Source organism: Carcharhinus amblyrhynchos, chromosome 30 (genome assembly GCF_965287045.1).
Source record: "Carcharhinus amblyrhynchos chromosome 30, sCarAmb.v2.hapA, whole genome shotgun sequence".
NCBI classification, from domain to species: domain Eukaryota; kingdom Metazoa; phylum Chordata; class Chondrichthyes; order Carcharhiniformes; family Carcharhinidae; genus Carcharhinus; species Carcharhinus amblyrhynchos.
Window position 1 is genome coordinate 18,673,370 of NC_137353.1, and position 22,407 is coordinate 18,695,776.

Below are 22,407 nucleotides of genomic sequence, written 5' to 3' on the forward strand. Positions count from 1 at the left end.
TGTAATGTAGGAAACATGGCAGTCAATGTGCGTACAGCAGGTTTCCACAAATAGCAATGAGGTAATAATCAGATCATCTTTTTAAGTGTTGATGGTCAAGGAATGAAAATTGGCCAGTGTAGTGAGGAGAACTCCCCTTCAAAATAGTGTCTTGGAATCTTTTACGTTTACTTGAACGCAGGCAAGTCATGGCTTAAAGCCCACTTGAAAGATGGCACCTCCGATAATTCAGCAATCCCTTGCTGAACTTAGATTATGTCATTGTCTGTGGAGTGGAACTTGAACATGTGGCCCTGTGACTCACGTAGGAAGACTACAATTAAATTCCTGCTGGTACCTGACAGCTAGGAAGATAGGCAATAAATATGGTCTTTGTGCAGGTTCCGTAATCAAATTTTAAACTAAACAATTAACTTCCTGTATCAGAAATGATAACAGAAATAAGAATCAGTGATAAATTTCATAGTTTTGTACATCAGAGTGAAATTGGCAGATGATGTGTTCAGATGATTAACGCGTTCTTGCAAATACAGCTATCATCTAAAATGTGCTGTTGTCATTGGTTCTGCCATTGTCATGTCCTGAAGCATGCTTCTCTCAGCATAGAACATCAAATGGAATGTTCTGCACTGGTTTTGATGATGGGAGAAGGTCACTTGACAGCACACTGTTTCGCCACTATTTGGAATGGAAACTGTTCTGTGATCTATTCTTTATTAAAGGCTTAAATCACAAAGCATGTATAACATCAAATCTGTTTTAAAATGGTGTTTGTGCGAGATTAAGCATGACTGTGAATGGGGGAGGATAAACTGATTCAATTTAATCTTCTGTTTCAGGTATCACTGTCACACCTGTAAAATGGTGGAAGGAGTAGGAGTTTGCACCATTTGTGCTAAAGTCTGTCACAAGGATCATGAGATTTCTTATGCCAAGTATGGATCATTCTTCTGTGACTGTGGAGCAAAGGAAGACGGAAGTTGTCAAGTATGTGATGAAAATAATTTGTACTGAAGGCAATAATGAAACCAGTTTAGTGCTTCGTTGTACCATATGTCAGTCAATGTTTATGCAAATTAATTTGGTGACCACATTTCAGATTCTATTTGTATCATTATTCACGCGTCTTTAAAGCCCATGTTATTTGTGCCTACTGTCTGGCCCACTCCACTCCACCTCCAGTGTTCCAAGTCTGTGTTTACTTTTCCCACCACACCTGTTCCAAACTCTTTCACTGTGATTCCTTTACCTGTCCACCCCAGTCAATGACCTTCCCTATGAAGCACACAATCTTTTTCTCAAACTTTCCCAAGTTAGCCATTCCACATACCTTTCCTTTGGCCCATCTCTTGTAGGGCTGCCTGTCTTGGACACTTAAAAACAGAAAATCTGTAGCGAAGACTTCTGCACCTGAGCCACAGGATCACTTCAGTACTACCCCAGTTCCATCTTTCAACCCTGTTCCACATTTGTTACTTTTTGATTAGATTAACTGTAGACATGGCTTCAGCTTTCATATATGTTCTACTATCAGTCAGCTCTACCTTTTGGCTAAACCATCCTGTTTGGTTATTACCAAAAACTCCAAACCCTCACTCTGGCTTCACACTAGATGTTTGCTGAGGCTAACTACTAAAATTCTGAATCTTTGTGTCCTGCTCAAGCCAAGCTGAATTTCAAAGCCTCATATCCTGACCATTGACGAGATTTATTACCATCCCCACACCACCTCCCTTGAATCTTCATTCACCATCATTCCTCAGAAACTTGTTTAAAAATGTATTCATAGGATTTGGGTGTCACTGGCTGGGCCAACATTTAGCCCCCATCCCTGAGGACATTTAAGAATTAACCACATTGCCATGGATCTGGAGTCACAAATAGGCCAAAGCAAGTAAGGACAACAGATTTCCTTCCCTCAGGGACATTAGTGAACTAGGTGAGTTTTTACAACAATTGCCAATAGTTCCATGCTCATCAGTAGACTTTTAATTCCAGATTTTTATTGAAGTCAAATTTCAACAGCTACCAGGATGGGATTTAAATCCAGGTCCCAGAGCATTAACCTGGGTCTCTGGATGATTACTCCAGCAAAAATACTACTATGTCACAGCACCCTTACTCTGTCACAGTCTTACTATGCTTTTCATGTTTCCAGGCCTGACCCCTTAATTCACTGTTGAATGGACCTGCGTACCAGTTAAGAGCATGAGTAGGCGAGTAAGACGCTCGTCATGGATGCACATTTCTTGCTTTCAAACTGAACGTAACATCCTATCACGTTGTGATCGCTGTCACTTTGAGGCTCCTTTAACATGAGGCTACTGGTTAATCCTGTCTCAGTGCACATTACCCACACCCAGAATAGCTTTGCTCCCTGGTGGCTCCAGAACACACTGCTGTCAGAAATTGTCCTGAAAACATGCTATGAACTCATTTTCCAGGCTACATTGATTCTCCCAGTTTATGTGTAGATTAAAGTCACCCATGTTGATTGAGTATCTTTCTTATATGCCTTATTTATTTTTTCCTGTAAGCTGTTTCTATAGTGTAACTACTGTTAAGCTCCCTATAAACTACTCCCACAAGTAACCTCTTAGCTTTAACATATAATCTCTACCCAAACTGACTCCACTACTGAACCAATACCATCCTTAATTACCAGAGCTACACTGCCATCTTTTCCGAACTTCTGTCATTCTGATATGTCACATACCCTTCAGCACTTAAAACTCAGCCTTATCACCTTTCAACCATGTATCTGTAATGCCTATCAGGTCATTCATGTTTTTATTTGTGCTAATAACTCATCCCTTTTCTTGCAAATGCTTCATGCAGGGTGTTAAACTCTGTTTTTACCAATTTTGCAATCTCTGGCCTTTTCCGATGGTTCACTCTTAAGATTGTATATTCTGCACTCCCTGTTTCTATCTGGTAGTCATTATCCAAATTGTTGCCTTCCTGTATTACTTTGTTGTTTTGCTTTACCATATCTGCTCTCAAGTAATCCCTTCTATCCAGTATTCAGTTTAAAACCTCTCTATCACCCGAGTTATACAGTTTGCCAGAACACTGATCCTGGCATAGCGCAGGTAGAAGTAAAGTTAAAATTTATTTATTAGTCATAAGTAAGGTTTACATTAATATTGCAGTGAAGCTACTGTGAAATTCCCCTAGTCACCACAGTCCGGTGCCTGTTTGGGTCAAAGCATCTAACCAGTGCATCTTCAGAATGTGGGAGGAAACTGGAGGAAACCCATGCAGACATGGGGAGAACATTCAAATTCCACACAAAAAGTGACCCAAGCCGGGAATTGAACCCAGGTCCCTGGCACTCTGAAGAAGCAGTGCTAATTGCTGTGCTATTGCGCTGCCATGTGGACTGTTCCAGCGGTACAGCTCCCATTTCCCCAGTACTAATGCCAGTGGTCCATGAATCAAAACCCATTCTCCCACACTAATCTTGAAGCCATGCATTCATCTCTCTATTATTTACCTTATGCCAATTTGCTTGTGGCTCAGGTTTGAGGAGCTACTTTTTAATTTGGCGCTGAGCTGCTCATACTCCCTCAAGGGAAGCTCTTTTCCAGCCCTACCTATGTCATTAGTATATTTGTATCCTAGAAGGAGTCACTCTAACTCAGTCTAAGAAAGTATTCTTTAACCCTGCCTCCACTGATTTTGGAAAAATAATTCCAGACTAACTGAACTGGGTTCTCCGTTTTTAACCACAAACATTTCAGTCTTGTATGCAAAGCCAGTAAAGATTATGTTGAAGCCAGTGCAACTTAAGAGACTTCTACATAATTTTTCCATCATTATGGCACACATGGAGCCTTGGAGCCTGATATAAAAGTCAAACCCCTGTCCCTGTTCATGCTTGTATTTTGAGTTGCTGACACTAACAGATTGTGATGCCTAATTTAGGATTTAGCCATCAATAAATGATAGCAATAAAAGCAACCCTTTCTAAAGCTACAGGCCCATGACATTTGAACAAGACAAACAAATATCAGTTTAAATAGGACTGAACAATGAGGGCCTGGGGCTGCATTTTGGTTGCCTCTGTTCCATATTCCTTTCTCTGTGGGTGTTTTTTAATGGAATTGACAAGTACAATATTGGTGTTTCCGCAGGCTCTGGTAAAACGCAGTCCGAGCAGTGGCATTAGCTCTACCTTGAAGGAATCATCTGCCTTCCAGAATGAGCCCCGTGTTCCAGAAAGTGCCCTGCGGCACCAAAGCACTTCACCAGCAGATAAATGTAAAGTGATGAGTGCAGATGGCAAGACCGGTGAGGATGACAAGCCAAAGAAGAGTACTTTGTGTAAACAGATTGAGGGATGCAGGGAGGAGCTGCAGTGCCAGGTGGTGAGTACATTGTCCAAATTGAGGGACAAAGTCTGCTCAGGCAGTGTGCTATTGTGGAATAGTTGGCCAATGAATTTGTAAGACTTTTTGATGTTGTCATGGTCTACTTCATTTTGAAGGATTTCAGAAATAATCATTTTAGTTATATTAGCATCCAGGAACTCTTATCATTCTGCAGACTTTACACCACAGGTCCCCTGTGCCTTGTACAGTAACAGTAATGAGCTGTTGACTTGCACAGATCAGGACATATTGCATTTGATTTCTGGATCTATACTGTTTTTGCATTACCCGGGACAGTGCGGAGGAGATATGAGATTAACAAAGGCTCTTGTTCTTGGTAGTTACCGGCTGATACCATCTGGAAATTGCATGTGACCATCAAGTCAGGACAGGATTTGTCACACCTTCAGCAGAATAGCTCAGCAGCATTCACTGTCAGGACAAATGGCCATTTGTATTTGACCCCCTTAAAATTTAGTCCCAACAAGAGTTAGTGACTTCTGGGAGGGAGAAAACTTAGTGGGGAAAATAACATTATAGCACAGATAAAAGGCCCTTCGGTCCATAGTGCCTGTGCCAGTTCTTTTGAGAGGACAGGTCCAATTTGTCCTGCAAGCCTGTTCTTTCCTTGCATCCCTGAAAATATAAGTACATAATTAATCCCTTTTGAAAATGACTATTGAATCTGCTCCCACCATTTGCTGAAATAATTTTTCATACTTACTCTTAACATCATTTTTCATGAATTTGAACGTGTTTTATGCCCTTTAATTTCTCTGCTCTAAGGGGAGCAGTCCCAGTTTCTCTTATAAGAACATAAGAAATAGGAGCAGGAGTAGGCCATCCAGCCCTTCGAGCCTGCCCCGCCATTCAATAAGATCATGGCTGATCTGTCGTGGCTCAGTTCTACCTTCCCGCCCTCTCCCCATAACCCTTAATCCCCTCTCTTATCAAAAACCCATCAACCCGTGTCTTAAAAATATTTAGCGAGGCAGCCTCCACCACTTCAACGGGCAGAGAATTCCAGAGATTCACCACCCTTTGAGTGAAGAAGTTCCTCCTCAACTCCATTCTAAACCGCCCTCCCTTTATCTTGAGGCTGTGCCCCCTAGTCCTACTGTCTTTTTTGAGCGGGAAGAGTCTCTCCACCTCTATCCTATCCATCCCATTCATCATCTTATACGTCTCAATGAGATGTCCCCTCATTCTTCTAAACTCCAACGAGTACAAGCCTAGTTTATTCAGCCTCTCCTCATAGCTCAACCCCCTCAACTCCGGTATCAGCCTAGTAAACCTCCTCTGCACTCCCTCCAAGGCCAAAATATCTTTGTGCAGGTGTGGCGCCCAAAACTGCACACAGTACTCCAGCTGCGGCCTCACCAATGCCCTATACAGCTGCAGCAAGACCTCCCTACTTTTATATTCAATCCCCCTCGCTATGAAGGCCAGCATCCCATTCGCCTTCCTGACCACCTGCTGCACCTGCAAGCTGGGTTTTTGCGACTCATGCACAAGGACCCTGAGGTCCCTCTGCACTGTCGCCTGCTGCAGTTTTTCGCCACGTAAGTAATAGTCCTTTATCCCTGAATGAAGTCCATGATATCATTCCTGTACTCACCCTTGCCCCTGCCGCCAATCTCTTAACACCCTAATGTGTGGGTGTGATTACGTGACATTGTATTGTGTGGCCTGTGTGAGTGTGTGTGTGTGTGGCTATGTGAGGTGGCTTTATGTGTGTGTGTGGAAGTTATTCAACTTTAGTTACATATTATTGTGTCACCTCAGTACTCCAATGTGTGGTTGGGTGTGTGGCAGTGTGGTTGAGATTTTTACTTGCCCTAACATATGTTCAGTTGTCTGTTTCATTTGAAAGCCAGAAGCCTTCACAAAGCCTCAGCAGTTGATTCCAGTAATAGGAAGTGCCCATTTCTCATCTTTTAGAAGATGCAGTTTACTTTTTACTGTGATTGAAGGTGTGTCTGTTTCATTGGGGCACTGGTTACTCTTTCTGCTCTCATTGATCAATGCACGGGCACTGTGGAGATAGTTTAGAGGAGCAGTGTTTGAAAGTGATGTGTCCAATGCTAATGCAGTTTTAAAGTAATCTTTAGTTCTTTGATAATGGGGTGCAAGAGACATCCACACCCCCTAGACTGGCTAACTCTAAGGGTCAGGAGCAGGAGGGAGCTGCTGAGAAGAGGAAGGAGGGTGGGGACCAAATGCCTCAGCCTCTCAATCTGCATAACAGGTTTGAGGTTCTTGCTTCCAGTGTGGACAAGAACGAGGGCTGTGAGGTTGGTGAGCAAACTGCACACGGTACAGTGATGCAGACACAGGACATAGACAAATAGAAGGTGAAGAGGGATAGTGTGGTTAAGAGTATTGACACTGTCCTTTGTCACAATGACAAAGAGCACAGAAGGGTGTGTTGTCTGCCTGGTACTCGGGTCCAGGATGTCGCATCTGGGCTGCAGAGGAACCTGGAGTGGGAGGGTGAGAACCCAGTCGTTGTGGTACATGTGGGTGCCAGCGACATAGGCACAATGCAAACTGAGGATCTGGGGAGGGAGTATGAAAAGCTGGGAACGGAATTAAAAAGTAGAACCGACAAGGTGGTTATCTCTGGACTACGGCCTGAACCGTGTGCAGACGGGCGTAGGGTTGATAAGATTAAGGAAGTGAATGGGTGGCTCAGGGATTGGTGTGGGAGGAATGGGTTTGAATTCATGGGGCATTGGCACCAGTATTGGGGTAGGTGGGATGGGGTTGGTCTGAACCGTGCTGGGACCAGAGTCCTGGTGAATTGTGTAGATAGGACTGTAGGTAGGGCTTTAAACTAATTGGGGGGGGGTGCGTGCGAGGGTAGGTGAAATTACAGGGTCGAAAGTAAAGGAGAGGATACAGGTACAGGAAGAGGCCAAGGATGTCCTAATAATAAAGGGAGTAGGGGGCGTGAGTAAGGTTGGTGGTGTTCTGGCAAATAGGGTATAGGTGAAGGCTGGGATGAAGGTACTTTATCTGAATGCACGAAGCATTCGGAATAAAGTGAATGAGCTGGTGGCGCAGATCAGCACAAATGGATGTGATCTGGTGGCCATTACAGAGACATGGCTGCAAGGTGACAGGGACTGGGAACTGAATGTCCAGGGGTATCAAGTGTTTAGGAAGGATAGGCGGGAGGAAAAAGGGGGGGGCGTAGCTCTGCTGATTAAGGATAGAATCAGGGTGGTAGTAAGGGATCATATAGGAGCCAAAGAACAGAATGTGGAATTGTTGTGGGTGGAGATTAGGAACAGAAAAGGGAGGAAGACACTGGTGGGTGTTGTCTATAGGCCCCCAAATAATGATCTGGGGCTATTAACGCGCAAATAAATGCGGCGTGCAGGAATGGAATGGCGATAATTATGGGGGATTTCAGTCTACATATTGATTGGTCGACCCATGTTGGACACGGTGGGCTTGAGGAAGAGTTCTTGGAATGCTGCCAGGATAGTTTCCTTGAACAGTGTGTGTTGGAGCCGACAAGGGAGCGAGCTATCTTGGATCTGGTATTATGTAATGAGGCAGGTAGAATTAGGGACCTCGTGGTGAAGGATCCTCTTGGGAAGAGTGATCGTTGTATGGTGGAGTTTCTAATGCAGATGGAGGAGGAGAAAGTGGGTTCCCGGACCTGTGTCCTTTGTTTGAACAGAGGGCAGTACGACAGGATGAGAGAGGAATTAGCGAATGTTGACTGGGGGAGCACATTGGAAGGTAGGTCTGCTGAGGAACAGTGGGGGATCTTTAAGGAGATCTTTCTTGGTGCTCAGCAGAAATTTATTCCGGTGGTTAAAAAGGGTCGTAGGAGGAGAGATAATCAGCCGTGGTTAACGAAGGAGGTAAAGGAGAGTATTAAATTAAAAGCGGATGCGTTTAGCGTAGCTAAGAGTAGTGGGCGAGAAGAGGATTGGGAGAGGTTTAAATATCAACAAAGAATGACGAAGAAGTTGATGCAGAAGGGTAGGATAAACTATGAAGCTGGGCTAGCACTTAATATGAGAAAGGATAGTAAGAGTTTTTATAAATATATAAAAAGGAAGAGGCTGACTAGGGTGAACGTTGGACCCTTAGAGGATGAGAGGGGGGACTTAGTGGTCGGGGATGGGGAAATGGCTGAGGCCTTGAATAACTTTTTTGCTTCGGTCTTCACGGAGGAGGACGTGATTAGTTTGCCGGGTATTAGCGATGGAAAGATGGTAGGAGTGGAGGGCCTGAATGACATTATTGTTACTAGAGAGGCAGTGCTCGACAGACTGGAGGGACTGATTGTGGACAAGTCCCCAGGACCGGATGGAATGCATCCAAGGGTTCTGAAAGAAATGGTGGAGGTGATAGTGGATGCCTTGATGATTATTTTCCAAACATCGCTGGATTCCGGGGAAGTGCCGGAAGATTGGAAAATGGCTAATGTTACGCCATTGTTTAGGAAGGGTGGCAGGCAAAAGGCAGGGAATTATAGGCTGGTTAGTTTAACGTCTGTTGTAGGTAAAATGTTAGAATCCGTGATCAAGGAGAAAATAGCGAGGCATCTTGAGGAGAATTGTTTGATAGAGCAGACGCAGCACGGTTTCGTTAAGGGGAAGTCGTGTCTGACGAATTTATTGGAGGTCTATGAGGAGGTGTCTAGGGCGGTGGATAGAGGAGAGCCAGTGGATGTGGTCTTTCTTGATTTTCAGAAGGCGTTAGATAAGGTGCCACACGAGGTTATTACAGAAGGTTAGGGGGCATGGAGTTGGGGGTAGGGTGTTAGCATGGAAAGGGGATTGGCTGTCAAATAGGAGGCAGAGAGTGGGGGTCAACGGGTGCTATTCGGATTGGCGGTTGGTGACTAGTGGAGTGCCCCAGGGGTCGGTGCTGGGGCCTCAGCTATTTACCATTTATATAGATGATCTGGAGGAGGGAACCAAGTGTATAGTGTCGAAATTTGCTGATGACACCAAGATTGGTGGAACGGCAAATTGTGCGGAGGGTGTGGAAAGTCTGCAGAAGGATCTAGATAGGCTGGGCGAATGGGCCAGGAACTGGCAAATGGAATTTAATGTTGGCAAGTGTGAAGTTATCCACTTTGGTAGGAATAATGGTAGGAAGGACTACTACTTACATGGCGAAAAACTGCAGCATGCGACGGTGCAGAGGGACCTCGGGGTCCTTGTGCATGAGTCGTAAAAACCCAGCCTGCAGGTGCAGCAGGTGGTCAGGAAGGCAAATAGGATGCTGGCCTTCATAGCAAGGGGGATTGAATGTAAAAGTAGGGAGGTCTTGCTGCAACTGTACAGGGCGCTGGTGAGACCGCAGCTGGAGTACTGTGTGCAGTTTTGGTCGCCGCACTTACGCAAGGATATTTTGGCCTTGGAGGGAGTGCAGAGGAGGTTTACTAGGCTGATACCGGAGTTGAGGGGGTTGAACTATGAGGAGAGGCTGAATAAACTAGGCTTGTACTCGTTAGAGTTTAGAAGAATGAGGGGAGATCTCATTGAGACATATAAGATGATGAATGGGATGGATAGGATAGAGGTGGAGAGGCTCTTCCCGCTCAGAAAGGACAGTAGGACTAGAGGGCACAGCCTCAAGATAAAAGGGGGGCAGTTTAGAACGGAGTTGAGGAGGAACTTCTTCACTCGAAGGGTGGTGAACCTCTGGAATTCTCTGCCCGTTGAAGTGGTGGAGGTTGCCTCGCTAAATATATTTAAGATGCGGGTTGATAGGTTTTTGATAGGCAAGGGGATTAAGGGTTATGGGGAGAGGGCGGGAATGTGGAACTGAGCCACGACAGATCAGCCATGATCTTATTGAATGGCGGGGCAGGCTCGAAGGGCTAGATGGCCTTCTCCTGCTCCTATTTGTTATGTTCTTTTAATTTTGTGCACGTTTTTTCAGTGCTGAGAAACATTTTTGTTCTTTGCTAGATTTGAAACCAGTTGCTTTTTGCTAGTTTCTGTTGCTGGTAGAGCTATGAAAATTTGAGTATCATTAACAAGTTTTGGCAATGTGTTTCCTGTTTTGTTGCTGTACTGACCACCTCTGAGCACTGTAATTAAACCTATTGAATGGCATTATCAAATTATTGTTTGACCTTTAAAGGATATTTGTATCCATGGTGATTTGGGAATTCAAAATGTGTCTAACATACAAATTTAATGTTTTAATTGGCTCGCTTAAATTCAGAGTGGAGAGTTAATGAATAAAAATGCAAAGAATTGCAGATACACCATGTGGCTAAGACTAAAGAACCATAGAATCCCTGCAGTGCACCTGTTTGCACCGACTCTCTGAAAGAGCATTCCACTCAAGCTCTCCTTTCTGCCCTATCCCTGTAACACCAAGCATTTACCATGGCCAATCCACTTAACCTGCATATCTTTGGATACCAAGAGCAGGATTTTCTAGCCGTGTTCACCCATGACCGGAAAATCCTATCTGAGGTCTGCAGACCGTTTATGTCCTGCCCCTTATGATTCCCATGGTGGGTGAGATGGGAAAATTCTGCCCTAAGGGTCAGTTTTGCATGGCTAATCTGCTTAACCTGCACATCTTTGGATTGTGGGAGGAAACTGGAGCATCCAAGGAAACCCATGCTAACTCTGGGAGAATGCAAAATCTACGCAGTCACTGAAGGTCAGAATTGAACTCAGGTCCATGGTGCTGTAGGCAGTAGTGCTAACCACTGTGCCAATGTAAAGAGACATATTTCATACTACCGGACACTGGAATATATCATAGACATCCTGTGGTGTATGAGGGTGGTCAGAATGTAATTGCTACATAATTGACTATTAATTGTACGAAGTGTTTTTCTCCAGCGTGGTCTTGGTGTGGTGCTCGTTCGGTGGTGTTCTGTGTCTTCACATCAAATTACCTTATCATGGAGACATTTGGGCATTGGGTAGATGTTAACAGTACCTGAACTGCTCTGAGAAGTGTCAGAGTAGCATATCAGTAATATTGGCATTGTCAGCTGGAATTGTACATGAATCGAGGAGCTCAAGCGAAAAAAATCAATGTTTTTCTAATTTAGTTGGTAAAGTCATTAGAAGTTGTAGCTCAGTAATTGGGTCGTTCCCCCCCCCCCCCCCGCTTCCAGTTGACATTTTCCCACGAACACTGCTGGTCATTGTGCTTACAAAATGAGAAATATACGCCTGACAAGATCAGCTTTCCTTTATGACCATGTACATGCAAGTCCACTAATATTCTCCCTAGTAAATATAGGAAAAGTCCTTTTTCATTTTTATAATGTGGATCAGTGAGATAAAAGATGAGAATACATCACTGGAACTTTTACAGCAATAAATACTTCAACAATACAGGGTCGACACAGAGCAAAGTTCCCTTTCATAGTGCTCCATCAAACATTCCCACAGTAAGTGCAGCATGGATTAAATGCAGAGTCATGCATCCCTCTGCACTGTCCCATCAAACACTTCCTATCAAATCTTCTAATCACTTAAAAACACCTCATTTCAGTTATTCTTTAACCTTCTAGATTCAAATGAATATAATATGCAACCTGCCCCATGATTTACAGTCCAGTGAATCTGCTACGCACTCCTCCAATACCAATGTGTCCTTCCTGAGTTCCAGTGCCCAGAATTAATAATGTACAGATAGGATCTGACCAGAGCTCTGTACAGTTGTAAATATAACTTGACCCCTTTGTTTTTTGTCTCAAAGAGACTGGAATACAATGTTCCAGTGCTATTTCAAAATATTTTTTGCACCTGTCCACTTGTGATTTTTTTTTAATGCTTGCTATTCATCCATAGTTTTGAGCTTCTTGCCAGTTGGTCAATTTCACATCAGATTCTTAGAATCAGCAGAGACTTTCATCTTGGCAGCTTGGATTGGATTCACCCCAGATTCCAAATGGGAAAGAACCCATCTCTAATCCATTGCATCAGTTAGGAGGACTCAGTTGTTGTTCTATCTTCTAACCTTGTTCCTCTTCCCATTTCCCAGTCTGGTTGCTGTACTGCTGGGTTAGTCCTTGATATGCTCGTCTTCTTGATGGATGCTATCCAGACAAATTTCCAGCAAGCCTCAGCGGTTGGTAGCAGCAGCCGGGCCCAGCAAGCACTTGATGATCTACATACAATGGAGAAGAACATGGAAATGACTGACCAGCTGATGGTACGCCCTGGAACTGGAAATGGAGTGTTAAGGGTTAGAAAGTGTTTGGTACAGTAATTGAATATGATGAGTGATGTAATGCTGTGTAATATATGTGAACTGTGATATTCCTCTGTAACAAGCAGCGAAAAAATTCACTATCATACAAAGTTAAATCACATGGTGCAAACCACCCCTACCATATAATTTGGTTGTTAGAACTGGCCCTCCCATCACAATACGCCATACTATGCTAGCAGTAAACAGAAACCTATATGTAATTCATTTATACACCAATTGTTGCAAAGTAGTGACACGTTAAAGGGTTGAATTAACAACCTCCGTGAGGGTGAAGCTTGGCGAATTCTTCCACCTTTACTTTATCATGCAGCTCCCACTGCCTCACTCTTTGGTTCTGATTGTTTTCCTGGAAGTATAAAGAGATATAGGAGAATGGCAGGAATAGATTATGTGGTACTTATCTTGAGGGGCAAATTACATTACTAGTAGAGTATTGCAGGGCAGGCTGTGGTAGAGTAACTGCTGTTGGAGGAATTCTAATGGTTCTGCTCCTCACATTTAGAATAATTTTGCTCACCACTTTGTTTTAAACCAAGTGGGGTGGGAATGTTTAAAAGTTGTTTGTGTTCTGTCTAATTTGAGCTGTTGCTTGCTTCTCAGTTTTGTCTTGCTTCTTTTAAGATTCGTTTTCATGAGAATTATTCAGGTTAGGTTTTTGATGTTCTGATGCTTCTAATTGAATGTTTTGATCTTGTAGGTTCCAACCCTGGGTTCTCAAGAAGGGGCCTTTGAGAATGTGCGGATGAACTACAGTGGAGACCAAGGGCAGACAATCCGGCAGCTAATCAGTGCACATGTGTTGCGTCGTGTGGCGATGTGCGTCCTCTCATCTCCACATGGCCGGCGACAGCACTTGGCTGTTAGCCATGAGAAGGGAAAGGTGCATTCCACTATCACATTTAGTTTTTGAATGTCCCCTGGAATGGAATTTACTGTAACTCACTTTTTAGACAATTTCTATATGCTGTGAGTGACATTGACAAGGCCACACCACATTTACAACTGACAACTGGGTAGTTTGCAAGGCAACCACATATGGTACTGAAGTCATGTATCGAACAGACAAGACATTGACGTTCTCCTGATGGATATTAATGAACTTGATTAGATTTTTTAAATAAACCTGGCAGGTGCTGTTCTACAAGTTGCCTGATTTATCAAATTCAGTTTCACAATTTGTTGCATTTGGATTTGAACTAATGGCCATAATAACTTGCACTTGTCTAGTACGTAGGAACATACAAAATAGGAGCAGAAATAGCCCAGTCAGCTTCTTGAGCCTGCTTCGCCATTTGATAAGATTGTGGCTGATGTGTTGGTGTTTTAAGTTCTACGTTGTCATCTATTCCCAATAACCTTTGATTCTCTCATCTAACAATAATCCTAACTACCTCCATCTTAAAAATATTAAATTATCCCACCTTCTGTGGCAGAGTACCACTAATGTAAAAATAGCATTCCAAAGTACTTCACAAAGGCATAAGAAAAGAATGTGCTGAATGAGAAAATATATTAGGATGGATAAATGGGAACTAGATCAGTTGTAAACTTTAAGGGAAGCCTTAAAAGGGGAGAAATAGATGAAAAGGCAGAATTTTACAGAGGGAATTCTAAAGTTTGGTGTTTTAGGCTTTAAAGGCACAGCTGCCAGTGCGAGACAAAAGGAGGCTAGTATTGGAGGAGTGGAGTTTGGGGTCATAATTGAATGGCTGAAGAGATTGTAAGGTGAGACAATGAATGAATTTGAAAACAATGATGAGAATTTCAAACAGCAGTATGGGTTGACTCTCGGCTGTCCTTGGGCAACTAGGAATGGGCAATAAATGCTGGTCAGCCAGTGACACCCACATCCCATGAATGAATTAAACAAAAAAGTTGGAGACCAGGAAGCAGCGTAGAAACAGAGGATAGGAAAGATGAGTAAATGAGACTAGATGTGGAATACAAAGAACAACCCAGCACGGGAAACAGGCCCTTCGGCCCAACGAGCCCGCACCGCCGCATCACCCTACACCTATTCTACCCTGCATGTCTACGAATGGAACCCTACTCAGTCAGATTCAGGGAAAAAATAGTGTCAATTTGGTAAAAACCGATTAGCCTAAGAGCACATCTTTGGGGTGTGGGAGGAAACCGGAGCGCCCGGAGGAAACCCACGCAACCACAGGGAGAATGCGCAAACTCCCACAGACACAGGCCCAAATCCATGTGTCTGCACAGCCAGCAGTGCTAGTCACTGAGCTGTTGCGGCGCCCGTCTACCGGTCCAGGATCAAGCACACACACCGACATGAAGTACTAGGCCACTCCTGGACTTCCAAGAGCAGCCCACGCACGACCCGCCGTGTGCATGCCCCTCGCTTGACACGAGGTGGACCTCCACCTGTGGAATAAAGACAAAAAATATTAATCATACAGCCTGCCCTTCCGGTGTCTCCCGAGGTTTAACCCTATTTAATAGCCCCTACCATATCCCTCCATTCTCGTTTCACTCGTGCCTATCTAACTGCATTTTAAACGAGTCCAACGTTCCTGCCTCCACCACCCTACTCGGTAGCGCGCTCCAGACCCCCACAACTCTCTGCGTAAAGAGCCTTCTTCTCACCTCCAAATTATACCTCCCCCCCCTCACCCTTAAATGATGACCTCTCGTGTTCGTACCCAGTCTAGGGAGCAGTCTCTCACTGTTAACTCTATCTATTCCCTTCAGTATCTTATATACTTCTATCATGTCCCCTCTCAATCTCCGTCTTTCCAAGGAGAATAGCCCCAGTTTCTTCAATCTCTCCTCGTAACCCAGTCCCCCCATGCCAGGCAACATCCTGGTAAACCTCCTCTGCACCCTTTCCAGAGACTCCACGTCCTTCCGGTAGTAAGGTGACCAGAACTGGACGCAGTACTCCAAATGCGGTCTAACCAACGTTCTGTACAACTGAAGCATTAGACGGCAGCTTTTATACTCTATGCCCCTTCCTATAAAGGCTAACATCCCATAAGCCTTCCTAACAACCTTCTCCACTTGTGATGCAACCTTCATGGATTTGTGAACCTGCACTCCCAGGTCCCTCTGTATGTCTATACTCCTAATCGGCCTACCTTTTATCACATAGCTCCTCTCTGCATTATTCCGTCCAAAATGCATCACCTCGCATTTGTCAGGATTAAATGCCATCTGCCACCTATCTGCCCACTGCACCAACCTATCTATATCCTGTTGTATCACCTGACAATCCAGTTCCGTACCCGCCAACCCTGCCATCTTGGTGTCATCAGCAAACTTGCTGATCACACCACCTACGCCCTCTTCCAAGTCATTTATGTAGACTACAAAGAGGAGAGGTCCCAGTACTGAGCCCTGCGGCACACCACTGGTCACTGGCCTCCAGCCTGACAAGGTCCCCTCCACAACTACCCTCTGATGTTAGTTTGACAGTAGTTTGGATGTGCTAATGTTTAAAGAGGTTAGAAAGGAAGCCAAGTCAGGGGAACATTGGAAAACTTGTCAGAGCATTGATAAGGGGTTCAGCAGCGGTTGGGTTGGAGCAGGGGCAGAGATGCGCAATGCTATGGAAGTGTAAGAGTATTTTTTTGTGATGAAGAGGATATGGGGTTGGAACCTCATCTCGGGGTCCAACTCAATGCCAGTGGTGTGAAGGCTAGTTTAATCTGAGACAGTTCCAAAGGAAAGGCATGGAATCAGAAACTTATCCAAGACTCTATATCAGACAGACAATCCATTGGAGCTCCAATTTTTGCAAAGAATGCAATCACAGAACTCATCTTTATTCAGACTTGACACCATTTTATTTCCTTGTTGTAGATCACAGTGCTCCAATTGTCAGCCTTACTCAAACAGGCTGACTCAAGCAAGCGAAAACTGACATTGACTCGTCTAGCTTCAGCTCCAGTTCCTTTCACTGTTCTAAGTCTGACTGGAAACCCATGTAATGAGGACTACCTTGCTGTGTGTGGTCTCAAGGTAAGTGATGCCTGAAACCTTCAGAAAGCCAGATCTCTTGTTGAATTTGCTTAGGTGGGATGGTGTCCCTGCCTCTAGGTATGCAAATCCCATTTAGTTCACAGACACAAATAGTTGAACAATTTGGCATGTCTGTTTTTGAAAGAAGGATGCAGGTTCCTTGGCTTTGTAAATACAGGCAAAGAATACAAAACCAAGGAAGCTATGTTAAACATTGAGAAATCACCCATTGGATCTCAGCTGGATTTGTGTCCAATTCTGGGCTTTGCTTTTAAGGAGGATATAAAAACTTGAGGGTGCAGAGATGTAGTAGAATACTATCAAAGATGAGGGACTTCAGTTACAAAAGAAGCTGGGATTGCTTCTCTTAGTGTGGAAAAGTTAAGGGGGAGATTTAATAGTGGCATTCAAAATTATGAGGTGTTTTGACCGAGAACTGTCTCTACTGGCAAAGGAGTTGGCAACCAGAGGATTCAGTTTTAATAATTGGTCAAATGTTCAGAGAGAAATTGGTATTTTTATATAGTGGGTTATTGTAATCTGGAATGTACTGCCTGAAACCTAGTTATGTTTTAGCTTTTGTATGCTTGAAGTTTACCCATATCTTACCTTTTTGCTTTACTTTAAGTGTTGCCCTGTCACGTTTGCTGAAAAGCACAAGTTCAGAACATCTTGTTGGAAACAACATGATGCTGTGATGGAAAGCAGTCTTCCAGAAAGATATCAGGTGTCGTTGCTGATCAGCACTCCCTCTAGTGATCCTTATTTGACATTGAAGGATGACAGGATCAGACTAGTTGTGTTGACTGCTCAGTGAATTAGTTTGCTCAGCTTACTGCCTAATTTCGTGTGTGAATAATGATTCCTTGGGTTAGGGCCCAGATCATTGCTGTTGACCATGGAGCCATGCTCCAGCATAACTAAACACAGTGGGGAAGGATTTTTTAAACAGCTATCACTCTACCATTCAAAATTCCCTGGCTGACAGGGTAATATTGGTAACTGACAAGCAACCTCAGTCATGTTCCAGGTATTTCCTAGCGGACACGTGTGGATCACTTGCTTTACTTCTCAGGATCATCTCATGAGCCATTCCATGTTTAACATTTTAATATAGACTGATGGTTTCACAGTGTCGTAATCTGTATGTACCTCATTCTCCAGGACTGTCATGTTCTGACATTCAGCAATTCAGGATCAGTCTCCGATCACCTTGTTCTCCATCCACAACTCGCCACTGGTAACTTTATCATTAAAGCAGTGTGGCTGCCAGGATCACAGACAGAGCTTGCAATTATAACAGCAGATTTTGTTAAGGTAAGACTGGGGTAGCAGAGTAAAATCTTTTTGCTGCTCTGCATTTCTCTTCCATCATCATGTTGTGCATCTCCATTTTGTAATGGAATGTATCTTGCTGAAAAGGCGTGTTCATTCCTATCTTGTATATGTTGGCCTTTGTTCTAGTGACTGGTGCCAAAGATGGAGAATAGAACTTTGCCATTTGGGCCACCCTTTGTTGGCTTCAGGCACTCCTGGATCAAGCATAAAATGCATTCAGGTTGATCTGTTTTCTGTGCACCCCACTGGCAGAAAAAGGGCCCTGACATGTCCCTGAATCCTTCTATGGTCTGCACAAACTTTCCTTATGTTGAATTCATGGAAAATTCATTTGCTGTAGACTATCCAAAAGCTGGGTTGTGACTCCTCAAACTCATTTCTTTCAGGACTCTCGCAGCTTACAGTGAACGTATCTCCGCACTGTAATAGAACCAAGTTCCTGGAGTGGCAAGTGTACTAGTTGCTATGCCATCTAGTACCCAAGGGGAGGAGGTTGAATATTTGTCACCTATTCTCATATTTCTGAGTGGCAGCATTGTACCAAAACTGTATTATTCTGCAAAGTAATAATTTACCATGATCTAAGACAAATGCAATATTAGGAACATACGGCATGTGGAAAAAAATAGCATTCCATTAAATACTCGTCAAAACCCAAGTGTTGGCTCAGCTATCCTTAAATTTGTGAAATATTGCAACACAAGCTGCTTCAGCTAAAACAAATGAAAAGTCAGGTGCATTTTGAAGTTCCTTCACCAGTTGTATCCTCACCTCTGCTCGCAGGTTTATGACTTGTCCACTGATGCTTTGAGTCCAATGTACTATTTCCTTTTGCCGAGCTCAAAGATCCGCGACACAACATTTTTGTTCAATGAGGAAGGGAAGAGTATCATTGTTATCATGTCTTCGGCTGGTTATATCTATACCCAAGTGATGGAAGAAGCAAGCAGTGCTCAGCACGGACCTTTCTACGTCACCAATGTGCTTGAAATCACACACGAGGATCTGAAGGTTTGTGGAGCATGTTTAAGTAGAGTTTTGTACAGTGTGTTCACTTTATGCAGGTATAACATTTTCTATTTTCTAGTTAGTGATGGCACCATGGAAGTCTTGTCCAATCGAACATCACTGTAACTGGAAAGTGATGATACTCAGTTGCTGGAATGACTCAGCTAAGAATTAGAATTGGGTTGTCTGAGATAAGTAACTTAGGGCTGACAAGGAAAATAGCTTACAGTCCTTACCTGGTCGCCTATGTGTGACTCCCAAGGCCACTAGAAATGAGCAGTAAATACTGTTTTACCATTCTCACCCACATCCTAACAAATTCTAATGCCCCCCAGTATTTTGGTTGCTGGGTTACTGATGCAGCTGCCATGAGCTTTGGCCTTAAAAAAAATTTGAATTTATATGGTGCTTTTTATCACTTCGGAATGTTCCAAAGTCCTGTACAACTAATTAACCACCTTTTGAAGTGCAGCTGGTGTTGTAATGTGGGAAACATATAATATTGTCTGACTTCACAAGCATCACAAACTTAGAATCATGTGTCGTATTTGCATAACCCAAATAAAAATATCAAACTTGGAAAAGGAAGGTGCTGATCATAAAGCTCTTCTAATAATCTTAGTACATATGATTGCCACTGCTATCAGTTATATTAAACAGCTATGTCCTGTTTAATGTAGAAATTATCTGGCGAGGCATCCTATTCTGAACGTTCTTAGTTCATAGTTAGACAAGGATAGCTATCGCCTGAGAAACCTTTTGCTGCAGACAGTCCTTCAACCATTGAGCAAAAGTTCTAACCATAACTAATGCTCCTCTTTTGTGTTAAGGATTGATCCATCAAGCTACCGAACCAAGCCCCTGCTTATCTTTATGTTAGTGCCACGTTGTTGAGCTACTTAGTCTGCAGATTATTGTTTCCAATTAATCTGATGCACTAGTACACAAGGCCTTACAAACAGCACTTTTATAAGTAAATAAGACCAAAACTTCGTTGTTGGAATACTGTCTTTTTATGGCAAAATGTGTAATATACACGAGCGCAAATAAATGTTTAGATGCAACAGTGAACCTGTAGACAACTAAGAACATTTAAGATAGGTTAGGGAGATGGTGATGGAAAGCAGGATCTAGGTGGGCTTGTTGGACCAAATGGCCATTTCTGTTTTAACTTCAACACAAGTATGTATAGTAGTGCTTAAGGTTACAGAAAAGTTTGTTTTCATTAACGGGTTTGCAGCAAAGGCCAACATTTGCCTTGTTGCCCTGAGAAGGTAGTGATTTAACAGGTTTGCTGTGTTTACTTCAGAGGCAGATGAGAGTGAACAATATTGGTGTGGGACTGGAGTCACATCATCTAATAGCCACGTGTTCACTCTCACTGATATTACTTTTTATATTCCCAGATTTTTCAAACTGCCAAGGTGGGATTTAAATTAACTTTCTCTGTTTTCCTAGTCCTGGAACATAATCACTCTGCTACCTGAAGCTGTTGTGATAGCAGCACCTCAAGTGCAAATAAAAAATATATTGTGCATTAACTCATCATTAGATCGTTGTTTTCATTGCATTCTGTTCTATGTATACAGCTGAACATAGTTCTTTCTCCCATTCCTTCCAGGACAGCAATGGACAGGTTGCTGGTGGTGGTGTCTCTGTTTATTATTCCCATGTTCTGCAGATGCTGTTTTTTAGTTACAGCCAGGGCAAATCCTTTGCTGCCATGTTAAGTCGCACAACACTGGAAGTACAGCGCCTGTTCCCAATCAATCTGAAAAGGTAAGTGACACCTTGGGACTGTGCCTCAGGGATGAGGGACAGATATTTCTTTTGTCAGCTTTGAGGAACTTGCTGTATTAGTTTTACATTTTACATTTTCTGAATAATGTGATTATGTTAATGATTAATTAGTCAAATACTAAGTGTCCCAGCAGAAATTGGTTTACAGAATGGTGGCAAAAAGCAAACTCAAGTCTGCTAGTGTCTGCACGGAGAACAGACAGGTTAAAGTTTCAGATACAGAATCTTGGCCAGAAATATCAACTTAGATGTTCTCTCCAGAGTTGTTTACAGCAATTGTATTTTGGATCATTGAGAATTAATACGTAGTCAGCTGAGTGTCAGACAGTTTAAATCAACTCTACTTATTCATATCTCTCTCTCTCTCTCCTGTCTATCTCTGTCCTTTGCTTTTCTCTCTCTCCCTTCCTGCTTTCCCCCGTTTTCCATTACCCCCCCCCCCCCCCCCCCGTTTTCCATTACCCCCCTGTTTTCCACTACCCCGCCCCCCCCCCGTTTTCCATTACCCCCCCCCCCCCCCCCCGTTTTCCAGTTACCCCCCCCCCCCCCCGGATTTCCATTACCCCCCCCCCCCCCCACCCCACCGGCTTTCCATTACCCCCTCCCTGCTCTCCCTCCCATGGCCGCTACCTGCTCTCTCCTGCACCACCCCCACCTTCCGTTTCCTGGTATCCGTCTGCTTCCATGATTGTTGCATCATTTTATTTAAAGTTTATTTATTAGTGTCGCAAGTAGGCTTACATTAACACTGCAATGAAGTTACTGTGAAAATCGCCTCATTGCCACACTTGGATACACTGAGGGAGAATTAAGCGTGGCCAATGCACCTAACCAGCACATCTTTTAGACTGTGGGAGGAAACTGATGCACCCCAAGGAAACCCACTCTGACACTGGGAGAACTGCTGTGGGCCCAACTTAGTCCCGTGGTGAGGCTCCTGCTGCCCAACATTAGCATCAGGCCTGGGCTGCCCTTGGCTGGTGACCTCCGCACTAGGCGGCTCCTCCATAGTGAGAGACCCAGAGCGGGTGGGGAGGAATAAAGCTTCCCCTGGGGAGATAGAGGGGGCAGTAACAGGGGGACGGGAGCAGGAGATTGTGAGAAATTCTCCGGGTGGTGGGAATCTGGAACTCTGTCTTAAAGGCTGCCAGAGAGGACTTGGGGTAAATGTCCATAACCCCCACACAAGACAGCAGGACACTATAATAGATAAGGTGGTTAAGGCAACATGATATTTGCCCTTTATTAACCAAAGCGTTGAATATAAGAGCTGGGAGGTTGTGATGGAGCTGTCTAAGACACTGGTTAATCCACAGCTAAAACACTGTGTGCAGTTCTGGTCACCACACTACAGGAAGGATGTGATTGTGCTGGAGAGGGCGCAGAGGAGATTCATCAGGATGTTGCCTGGATGGAACAATTCTTTATGAAGAGAGACTGGTTAGTCTGAGATTGTTTTCCTTGGAGCAGAGAAGACTGAGACTGGAATGAGGTGTACAAGATTGAGAGGCACAGGTGGGAAGTAACTTTTCCCCTTGGTAAGGGACAGAAGATATAAAGGATATTTAAGAAAGACTTTTTCATCCAGAGGTGTTGGGACTCTGTAAATCATGACCTGAAAGATTTGATTGTGGTGGCAATGGTAAAAATCATTGCGGTATACAAGCCTATGGACCAAGTGCTG

The 22,407-nt window shown here is 43.7% G+C and overlaps 1 protein-coding gene across 5 annotated transcripts in view; it reads left to right on the plus strand.

Annotated features, from left to right (window-relative positions):
• The window catches only part of ubr4 (ubiquitin protein ligase E3 component n-recognin 4), a 203,486-nt gene that overhangs the window by 68,175 nt on the left and 112,904 nt on the right, over positions 1 to 22,407 (plus strand). For 3 of the 5 annotated variants that reach the window (XM_080215508.1, XM_080215509.1, XM_080215511.1), the window contains exons 37-44: positions 840 to 987; positions 4,137 to 4,370; positions 12,369 to 12,572; positions 13,297 to 13,479; positions 16,419 to 16,577; positions 17,742 to 17,894; positions 18,699 to 18,926; positions 20,545 to 20,702. In XM_080215508.1, the coding sequence (XP_080071634.1) occupies positions 840 to 987; positions 4,137 to 4,370; positions 12,369 to 12,572; positions 13,297 to 13,479; positions 16,419 to 16,577; positions 17,742 to 17,894; positions 18,699 to 18,926; positions 20,545 to 20,702 (1,467 nt within the window). The remainder of the gene's footprint in view (positions 1 to 839; positions 988 to 4,136; positions 4,371 to 12,368; positions 12,573 to 13,296; positions 13,480 to 16,418; positions 16,578 to 17,741; positions 17,895 to 18,698; positions 18,927 to 20,544; positions 20,703 to 22,407) is intronic. The other 2 variants (XM_080215510.1, XM_080215512.1) reach the window with 1 other exon arrangement.